The following is a 10,263-nucleotide window of genomic DNA, read 5'->3' as shown; positions in this document are numbered from 1 at the left end:
AGATTCGGAGGCGAGTACTGTTTCGCAGACCTCCACTCGTGTTAATAGTCCCGATTTCAACAAACCATGACCTCCCGTGGTTGCTCAGAGCAGCTTTCACGGTTGTCAATCACCTCTAATCGAAGAAGGTGACGAGGGCGAGAATCTGTTGGAAAAGACCTATGCACAGGAGCTCATGTTCAAGGATGGTCAGGTAATCGGAGGAAGCCTCCGAGCTCTCATTGAAAAGTTGACTGCCCATCAATCCACACTTGACGCGCTGTTTGTGTCCACTTTTTACCTTACTTTCCGACACTTTGCTACTCCTACGGACTTTGCTGAGGCGCTGATGGACCGCTATGATTATATTGGGGACAATACCGAAGCCGCTGGACCCGTCCGTCTTCGGGTTTACAATATCTTTAAAGGCTGGTTAGAATCGCATTGGCGCCATGACTGTGATGACGTCGCTCTGCCATCAATCCTGAAGTTTGCTCGGACAACATTAACGCGCACCTTATCCTCAGCAGCGACACGCCTGGAGGACCTTGCGGAGAAAGTATCCACGTTGCACGGCCCAGTGGTTCCGCGACTTGTGTCTTCGATGGGCAAAACTAATACGGCTGTTGGCCAGTACGTTAGCCCTGACGTTCCTCTTCCCACACCAATCATATCTAAGAGCCAACTGAACCTATTGAAACAATGGAGGGGTGGAGGTCAGCCTATCACCATACTCGACTTTGATGCCTTGGAACTGGCACGGCAGTTCACGCTCAAGGAATCTAGAATATTTTGCTCTATTCTACCGGAGGAGCTGCTAGGCACCGAGTGGATGAAAAAATCTGGGTCTCTTGCAGTCAATGTCCGAGCTATGTCGACCTTGTCAACAGACCTGGCTAATCTTGTGGCTGATTGTATTTTACAACAAGAGGAGCCCAAAAAGAGAGCTGTTGTCGTAAAGCAATGGGTCAAGGTCGCTTCCAAATGCTTGGAATTGAATAATTATGACTCTCTAATGGCGATTATCTGTTCCCTTAATTCCTCTACTATTTCCCGGCTAAGACGCACTTGGGAACTAGTGTCACACAAGACGAAGATTTTGCTGGAACAATTGAGGGAAATTGTGGATGTTTCTAGAAATTATGCTGTTCTTCGACAACGATTACAGGGCCACGTTCCTCCATGCCTACCGTTTGTCGGAACCTACTTAACCGACCTGACCTTCGTGGATCACGGAAATCAAGACACACGAGCTCTACCGACTGGTGATGGAAGCAAATTAGTCATCAATTTTGATAAGCATATGAAAACAGCGAAGATCATTAGTGAACTCCAGCGTTTCCAGATACCATACCGACTCACTGAGGTCCCCGAGCTACAGACCTGGATACAGGATCAGCTCATTCGCGTCCGTTCTGCAGGAGACAAAAGTTTTCAGAATTACTATCGACGTTCCCTGGCCTTGGAACCCAGAGAGCAATCTCTCCAGCGCAGCAGCGCCCGAGAGACCAACTCAGCTTTGGCTCGTGAAACCCCCAAGGAGAAATTCGATTTCCTTTCGTGGACTCACAGCTCCAAATCTAAGACGGTCACTTCTCAGGGCTGATATTTTTGACATGAAAAGGGTTTCAGCTATGTTCGCTTCCAAACACCCTCCGATTTATGTGCTACGACTTGACGACCATGATCTTCTGTTCTGTTCAAATTTTATCCGCATTCGCCTATATATTGTTTGCTGGACTTCTTCTTTAATGTGTACAAAACTTTTCTGCCCATTTTTCACTTTTTCAGATATCCCTTTGACACAACAAAGCCGTCTATTTTTTGGAGGGGTGGTCAACCTTTTGGTTTTCTTTTCTTTTTTATATCACTATAAGGGTTGGGGGAAACGATGTACAATTTCGACTTGGGAAAAAGGAAATATTCAACAGGAAAGACAAGAAAAGAAACTGGCATGCGAGTGCCTCGTGATTTTACTTTTCATTTTTTGTATTTGGAAGGACATTCTATCACGGCCATGGGCAAGAAGAAGAAGAGTTTCTTTTCTTCTTAGCCTGCGGTCGGGCTCTTTTTCCCTAAAAATTTGGAATCAATCCTCTCATCTTGTTTTTCTTTTTCTTTCTCTCTTTTTGCTCTTTGGCTCTCGGAACTGGGATTAAATGGCTTATATGGAACTGGAGTTAACATATCACATCCAATTTGCGTGGAGGATTGGATATACGCATTCATCGATTTTGCCGCCAGACTTAAGCATGTTAGTTCATGTTAAGTTGGTTAGTTAACTAATTAGTTAGTTGTATGTTATGTAATTCAATTGGTACTATCAAGAATACATCTATTTGGATTTTTGTAGATAGATTTTTCCCATGCCCATTTGAAACTTGTGCTCGATTTAAAAGTCCCTGATGCACGGACATGGGTCGAGCAATGAGGTGCCAAAATTCTGCTCTGCACTTTCTCTGTGTAAATGAAAACGGTACTTGGATCTAGCCCAGAATGCCTGTTGATTCTCAAAACAGGATGCTAGCAAGAAAACACAGAGGATGGCCTGGATGGAATTTCCGCCGATGCTAAACGGAGTGCAAGGACAAACAAGAAGAGGTAGTTGGATGGATATATTTGTGGCCGTGGATGTCCTTTGCCCAACAACTTCCTTCCCACCCTATCCATCTGCGGCTTTTATCGCTGTATTTCAGCTTGGGATTCGTCGCAAGGGATATTAGTTCCCATGTCACGCCTTGACAAAAAGAGTTCGGCCACAATATCTTGCGCTCGATAATGTTTGCAATGATCCCAGGCCACGCATCCAATGGATCATATTGTTTGCTGGACTACCTACCAAATGAAGAGTCGCACGTTTGGCTGGAGTCACTTTTCACAAGGGATGGATCATGCGTGCGCATCGATTCAGTCAATGGTCCAGCTGGGGAGTGCGACGTCGCACCATCGTTCTCTGGCCAAGCTCACTGTACTATTTGACTTTTTATGCCAGTGCAAGAAACAGTCGAAGTTCTCTGTAACTCCTGGGAACGCAATCGCCCCACCCATGAATGGGCGAAAAAGCATGGGCGCTGTCGCAACTCTTGAGACCCCGGCCAGTTGGGCTTCGGTGCAAATGCGAGTGGCTCAAAACAGCAGCCGGGCTGAGAGTGTGGAAATGCTATTGGCCATGGCGCGTACTAGAGATGCTGCCGGAGAGATCCTCTGTGACACTTCGAAGTGTTTTCCCTCGATCGGAGCAAGGGCGAATGAAGACAATCTACGAGAATTCAAAACTCTTCGAATACTTAGTGTCGTCCCACTCGTTGATTTTCGTCCTGGAAACGTGCGTGTGTGCGCTGCTAACTGTTAAAATGTTTCCCTGTCTCAGCACGCATACTTCACCAGAGAAGCGGCTGGGGCATTGAGGCTCGAATTTGGAACCACCAGGGAGGCTTGTTATTCGACTCCCGTACAGGTCATTATGTATGAGGCCGAGAATCGCTAGAAGCGACAAGGGTATTGTGCAGCGTGCCCATTGCAGGATCCGTGCGTAATGCCTTGATACACCAAAACACCAAATGAGAGCTGTCCCTTCGACATCCCGTCTCCCCGCGTTGCATTCTTTCTGCCGGGAGAGAAACGCAGTAGAATGCAGTTTTGGAGCATTATCACCATATATATATATATATCCATATCCACCCCTTTTCTACCCCATTCGTTCTCTTCTTCCCTATACCCTGGGATTTGTGGCCTGGATCAATGAGATGAAAATATCAAATGACATCACGGAGCAATAACCATATAGTTCCATGCGACCTCCGATCTTCATTGATAGCCCCATCGAGTGTGCCATTTGGCCTCATATTGCTCTTCCTCCTGTCCGCTGTGCTAGGCACATCAGCGTCATACAAGTCCTATACAGGCTTCTTAAGCTCGGTCTACCCGTTTCCTGCGAATTGGAGAGTAGCCGCAAGCGGTGCTTTCTGCACCCAGATTGGTGAAGAATGTGATCGAGTACTCTGTTGTCGAAACCTTAGGTGCGAGTATCTTCTTGTATGAGCCTCCAATCCCAATACCTCACCACTTTAGATATCATATTTCGCGCTTTGCTGAAAGAACTGCCTGCACAGTCGCATGGGTTTCAATGTGTCGAGAAAATCGGTTGAAGCAGGAAAAAAAAAAAATAGGCAGATATTTTGAAACGTACACGCAACGCGAATATTTTAGATGCTGCACATATGGGTATTAGAGCCTATGATGCTGGAAGGAAAAATTGGATTTACGTCGTCAATAACCTTGTTTTTACGGAAGCAAGTTATCCAGATGGACAGCTTAGCAAAAGCCGGAATGTGGATATCAGGCCTCATACAGAATCTCCTATTTGAGCTCCGAAAAGATGTTTGTTTCTCCAACAATAAAAATACAAAACTAGACCAGGGTATAATGAGGAAGCCGATTGCCCAAAAATCTACAAAAGAATGAAGTCCAAAATACATATATGTTTTATGTAACATTAGGTTTCCATACCTTAAAAGCTTCCATGAAGGGCAAATCCATGCTAGTTGCCGGAGCATTACCAACAATGTTTCCAAAATAAGATATAAAATTAAGCCCTGAATGGGTTTCGGCTAGGGAGGTTTGGTCGGATGACGAACTAGAACCCAAGCTCACAATCGGAATCATGGATGGGCGTCCATGAGCGCACTGAAATGGAAAAGCGCAGAGTGCAAGCTTAGAGATCAGATTTTGGCATTCAGCCGGACTCAGAATATCGTTGAACATGATAGAGCTTCTGCAAGCGCGTGAGTTGAGCAGGTCAACAATAGCCTTGGGACAGTCACTAATCCGCTCTAGCCAAGATTGACGCGCAATGGTAGGCGGTGCCTCGCCTTGTGAATTTTCGGAATTACCTGCTTCTGGATTACCGGATGAAAGCGTCTGGGAGAAAGACGTCTCGTCTCTTCTTCCATGATCTTTCCGGTCCCAAATTTCGCCGCGTAGAAGGTCTATGGCAAGTTGAGGTTCTAGTCTACAGCGTTCGGCAATAAGGGCTGGAAGCTTGTCAACCGTAACCGTGTGATAATTTCTTTCGCTATTAGACAATGAATAGTAGCAACCCCAGGATTCGAAGTAGCCGGAATGAGACTTGAGCAATTCACCTTCTTGGGGTGATACCTGGAATGAAATTGGCTTCGGCAAAGATGCTGTATTTACTCGACCTCGACAGAATGACGACGAGTCTGGTGTCGCAGTTGTGGTACCGCAGAGTTCGTCGAAAAGTTGCTCAACCCGGCATCTTTCATCGGCTGCATGTTGGTCGACAAGGACCAAGTTTTGCTGGCTATAGTCGTTATTTTCCTTGCAGAAAGCTGGCAGTTTCAAAAGCAAAAATTTATTGTCCACTTGAGCTATCAGTTGTGATTTCCGCAGCCCTTCTTTCGTCAACCGCCCGCTGAACCTAGAGGTAGATGGCATGAACCCAAAATCTCCCGCTCCTGATAGGAGATGTTTGTTTGAGACCCCGGGACGCAGACCTGGAACTTCAAACGCCGTTGCGACTGGGTGCTCAGATCGCCGGAACGTTGGATTCTCCCATTCCTTAAGAAGTGATTCAATCCACAAATTTGGACGTGACGCCGAGCTTCTTGGAGAGCTGTGGCGATCAAGGCCCCCTGCCGTTTGAATACCATTTGCCCCTCGCATCGATGCAAGCGGTTGTTTTGGGTTAGAAATAGTCTGGCCCGTCCTGTTGTTGATTAATATTTCCTTCTTCGTGATAGGATCTATCCAGTGTAAAACATCGTCCTTCAACTCATCAATTTTTTCAGTTTCGAGGCTTTCTAAGCCTGGATTTCCAGCTCCATCTTGACTGGCGGACTTCCTGTAATGATCACCATTCATTAGGCTATCTAAAGGCTCACCAGGCTGGACACCAGAGGGTGAAGGCGTTGCGAGAGACGAATACGAGTCCCCTCTATCACGCTCAGTTTGGCTTTTCATGGCAAAATTCGAGATTGAAGCCGCTTCTCCGCAGGACAAACCAGAGCATATCTCGTCAAATCCGCCTTCGCGACTACTTTTAATCCGTGACCAGCTTCCGAAGTCCTTGGTTTTAGGAGGGAGCATATGGTGTGTCGAGTGGACAAATACGGGAAGCTTGATTCGGGTGTCAAAGAGTTCTTCGGTGTTCCCGCTAACAGCGGAAGCAAGGGGTGAAGCGAACGTTGGTGCAGCACTCCTGGGGCGTTTTACAACTTGATGTTCTACTGGACTTGTGGGAGATTGCGGCTGGTGACTCCGTTTGGTACCTGCTCCTGACCGGGGTAGAAAATGATACTCTTCCAGAAATTTTTGTATCATGGCCACCAACACATCCAAAACCGATTGGAGAGTCTTGCCGGTTTCGAGAGAATCATCCATCCTATCGATAGCTTTGCCGCGCTCTTCTAGGTCTATTCGAATACAAAACATTGGCCATTTGTTAATACTTTTGCCCATATACCGACCTCTTCCGCTTGGTGCCTTTTTATTACTTGCTCTGTCATCGCCTTGCAGATGAAGCCCTTCTAGCCCATCCGTGATAAGGGGTGAACCATCAACAATCCCAAACCTCGAAAGGGAGAATAGCCGATTAACCTCATTATATAGAACGTTTGCATTCGATTGGGGAAAAATCGGATTTATTCCAAAGGAGATGAACTGGACTTGTTTTGTTGGAGCAGGTTGAAGAGATATTGCAGATTGAACCTCAATTCCCGAAGTGCGAGCAGATGCAGTAACCCACGATTGAAAATCCCTTGCCATGACATAGCCAGCCTGCATCAGAATTGGACGAATTCGAGCCAGGTCAAGCGTCCCAGAGGAATTATCAATCGGCGGGTCGCTTGCTCGAATAACAAGTTTTTTTGTTTTCGTTGAGTCGGACACCACAAGTTTCACGCGTTTCTGGAAGGCGAGAAGCATAGCTGTAAGGATGTGTTTCAAGGCATCCCATTCTCTATCTAGGTCCTGACTCGTTCTCAGAGAGAGCGCCCGATGTTTCACACGGACGGGAAGATTCCCGAATAGGTCAGTAACTGTAACTCTAGTTCCATGGTCAGGCGAATTGATCTCATGTTGCAATGGGGCCGGCATCAGTATCGAAATCGCCTTTGCGTGGTGATACATCACAGTATTTGTCGTTGACACAGATTCGTGGCGAGAGGTTATAGTAACCAAAGCAAGTGACACGAGAGAGGCAAGAAACACGCCTTTCCGGCCATACACCTCATGCTGGCTGTTGAATTTGGAGGAATCTGCACACCTTTGTTAGTGCAAGAGGTACGTAGAAGGCCTCATTGTGATGAACCACGCACGATGTAGTTTGGCAAGATTGCTGCCTTCCAGGAACTCAGCGGGCAATATTCCGTGCCCATCGTCTTCCACGACACAGCCACCTTTTGGGAAGTCTACATTGATAGAAACAGTTTTGGCGCCAGCATCTAACGAATTCTTCAGAAGCTCCAAGACCACTCCATTGAGGTGTGATATGGCTATCGAGGATGTCAATTGGGCGATGGCCTCAGGGGGCAAAGGTTGGATGGACGGAGTTCCCGAGTTCATGGCAGACAATCACTATGTATGGCTGTAGAATGACTAAGTTTCTGATGGGGTCTTGGTTTACTCTGGCTCGCCGTTTCTAAGCAGGTATCAGGAGTCAGGATATAGACTCCGAAACGTGGAGTCTTCCTCTCTTTCCTCAGAGCAGAGCCCGAATCACGGAGTTGCAGCAGGGGAAGCCGCATTGTCGTCCGGGGGTGTATTTCCCATAGTTCAGCAAAGCGCAGTACGCTGGGAGGACAAAGTTTCCCAGGACAATAAGCTGGAAGCTCCGGGCGAAGTTCCAGGCAGTATGGACTGGATTCGTCGATATTGGTTCCAAGGTTGCTATATATGTCATGTCATGTGACATACGACATGTGACAAATAGTACGGATTGATCTGTGGCGGCGTGGTTCAAAAAAGTAACCGGCTCAAGAGCTCCCTTATTCAGTAGCATGCCTGTTGCATAAACCAAGAGAGTCCATCTCACAAAAAATATAACAGTTTCCCCTCAGACTATCTGCAGGATTTTGATAGTAGAAAGATTCTGGTGGCTGAGCATGCTAGCTTCCCAGGCACGTGGCGCATGAAGCGAATCAGTTATAAATTAGTTAACTAATAGTTAACTAGTTACGTTAACGCAGATGAGGTAAGACCTGGTCATGACGACTTCGACGGCGCCAGCTTCAACCGTCAACCTCGACCTGCAACACCAGCAGCATCCACGTCCATAGGACCAACAATATACGACGTCCCCGATACTTGGGCGTGGGGGGGATTCCCAGCATAGATTCACAGAAGAGAGCTTAGAGACTGACTACCTATCCTCTTTCGTTTGGTGTCAGCCAGGTACTAGTAGGTATCAGGCAGGTGGATTCTTTGCCTCGAGATTATCATACTGCGAGGCGCCCCTCGTCTCGATATCCAGTTCCCTCGCGATTACCGCTGGGTTGCTTGGGTTGCGGATTGCGAGCGTTGAGGCGCACTATTCACCTCGACCAGATGGCTTCGACTGAAGTATCCTCGCGGCCACATGGTAGGTTTTGATTGCTCGTCATCCGTCAGTTACTTTTTTAAGTTATTATTCTATCGCTTTTTGCTCACAGGTTATTCAAGATCGACATGGCCGTCGCCGCCCCTTCGCAAATTGGATGAAGCGCCTTGCCAGCCTCAAGAACTCGTCTGGATCTTCTTATCCTAGCTCATCGAACAAATATCATGGTTCCCCCAGTGCGCTGAAGTGCAAAAAGGGCAACCATCTCAAAAACAACTCATATCCACTCTCAGGGAATGTTAACAATATGGATAATGGTCACCTATCTTTCTCTGAACCTACCAGCGACCGACCCAACCATCTTTCCCGTTCAGAACCTTCGTTTTCCGAACCTTGTATGGAGCAACTTGCTTCGACTCTGGGCACGAAATCTGCTGCTCCTACTCTCTCCACAAATGCGGACACTACTATGTCAGATGCTGCCAATTCTAAGGCTGGTACAATGGCAACTACGGGCTGGGCAGTGGGGTCACAAGGCGGAGGCGAAGGGAGTACATTTTCCTCACCCGCACCCTCCGTTCGATCACTTACCACAACGCTTACGACCGTCCAATCCGCCGCCCCATCAAACCAAGTCCATGGAGCGGTTTTTGGCCACAACGCTTCTTACAGTGCCAACCAGCAAACCAATCTCCAGTTTAGCCATCAGTTTCCTATGTCACCCGTTACAGCAGTGCCTTCTCATCTTGCTCCCCATCCAACAACATACAATTCTGCAACGGCAAATAACCTTCTGACGGATAATGCATCTGTTTTGACACTGGCATCATCCTCCAAACGCCACCGTCGCAATTCCCTCGATACCAACGCTTCTGTTCGTGGTTTGGCTCCATCTTCGATATTCAGTGGCAGCCGTGAGAGTTTACCTTTAAGCGTTCTAAGTGGCAATATGGGTAATATAGGTGTCCCTGGAGGAGAGCCATCCAATTCACCAATCCCCAACGCGCCGGGAGCGTTGAACCGTCCTGGTCTATCCGGTACTGAACGGGGTAGTGTATATTCATATTCCGGACCTACCTCGGGAGAGCGGACTAGCTATCAACCTGGAAGGTCACAGCTGGGTGATACAGGCAGCGTTACAAGCGGCCATAATTCACACCACCAGAGGAATGATAGCGCAGCTGGAAGTGTTGGAGGCAATACAATGAGCTACATTTCTATGTCCACTGCGCCAGGGCGAGCAAATCGACGAAGTTCTGCATGGGGAGAGGTCCCCAGCGCCAACGATAGCGAGAATGAAGGAGATGAGCCTAACGGAGATACATCCGCGAACGGCAAAGCGAAGGCTAATTAGTAGAACGTTTGCGTTTTCTGTCCTGCAATTCATTAACGACCTTTCCCTCACCGAAAGCTAACTTATGTCCTAACGAACGTGTTTGTTATACCCATACTCCTGTGGTTCTCCCACTCTCCCATCCCTATTTCTGTGCACCGCTATTTACCCTCCGAATTATGCCGCTTCAACCCGGTTATCCCTTTCACTCTATTGTTTGATACTTACCCCGCCTACCATTTTTTGTTCTTTGCGTCTGGTTCGTTTTTTGTACAGTATGTTTGTTTACTTTGCATCTTCGTCGTTGTTAACTCGTTCCCTTTTTTCTTACGTAAACTTTATGTTTCGCTCTTTGATTTTGGGTTCTTGATGCTATACCCGCGATTCCCTCGCC

General features: G+C 47.3%; 3 protein-coding genes across 3 annotated transcripts; 2 read left to right on the top strand and 1 right to left on the bottom strand.

Annotated features, from left to right (window-relative positions):
• Nucleotides 1–66: 66 nt before the first annotated feature.
• Nucleotides 67–1,585, top strand: HCAG_08982 (conserved hypothetical protein; the record flags this gene model as incomplete). The annotated part of the gene is made up of 2 exons (XM_001536097.1): nt 67–79; nt 129–1,585. The coding sequence occupies 2 exons, from the start codon at nt 67–69 to the stop codon at nt 1,583–1,585; spliced, it is 1,470 nt and encodes a 489-aa protein (XP_001536147.1).
• A 2,149-nt stretch (nt 1,586–3,734) lies between these two features.
• Nucleotides 3,735–7,563, bottom strand: HCAG_08981 (predicted protein; the record flags this gene model as incomplete). Its single annotated transcript, XM_001536096.1, has 5 exons — nt 3,735–3,875; nt 4,169–4,213; nt 4,489–6,413; nt 6,468–7,256; nt 7,317–7,563. 5 exons carry the CDS (start codon nt 7,561–7,563, stop codon nt 3,735–3,737), a joined length of 3,147 nt encoding a protein of 1,048 aa, XP_001536146.1.
• Nucleotides 7,564–8,575: 1,012 nt separating this feature from the next.
• On the top strand, nt 8,576–9,890 carry HCAG_08980 (conserved hypothetical protein; the record flags this gene model as incomplete). The annotated part of the gene is made up of 2 exons (XM_001536095.1): nt 8,576–8,578; nt 8,649–9,890. The coding sequence occupies 2 exons, from the start codon at nt 8,576–8,578 to the stop codon at nt 9,888–9,890; spliced, it is 1,245 nt and encodes a 414-aa protein (XP_001536145.1).
• Between the last annotated feature and the right edge of the window lie 373 nt (nt 9,891–10,263).

Source organism: Histoplasma capsulatum, genomic scaffold (genome assembly GCF_000149585.1).
Source record: "Histoplasma capsulatum NAm1 scaffold_14 genomic scaffold, whole genome shotgun sequence".
Taxonomy (NCBI): Eukaryota; Fungi; Ascomycota; class Eurotiomycetes; order Onygenales; family Ajellomycetaceae; genus Histoplasma; species Histoplasma mississippiense.
The sequence above is the reverse complement of the archived record's forward strand: the minus strand, read 5'-3'. Positions and strand labels throughout refer to the sequence as shown.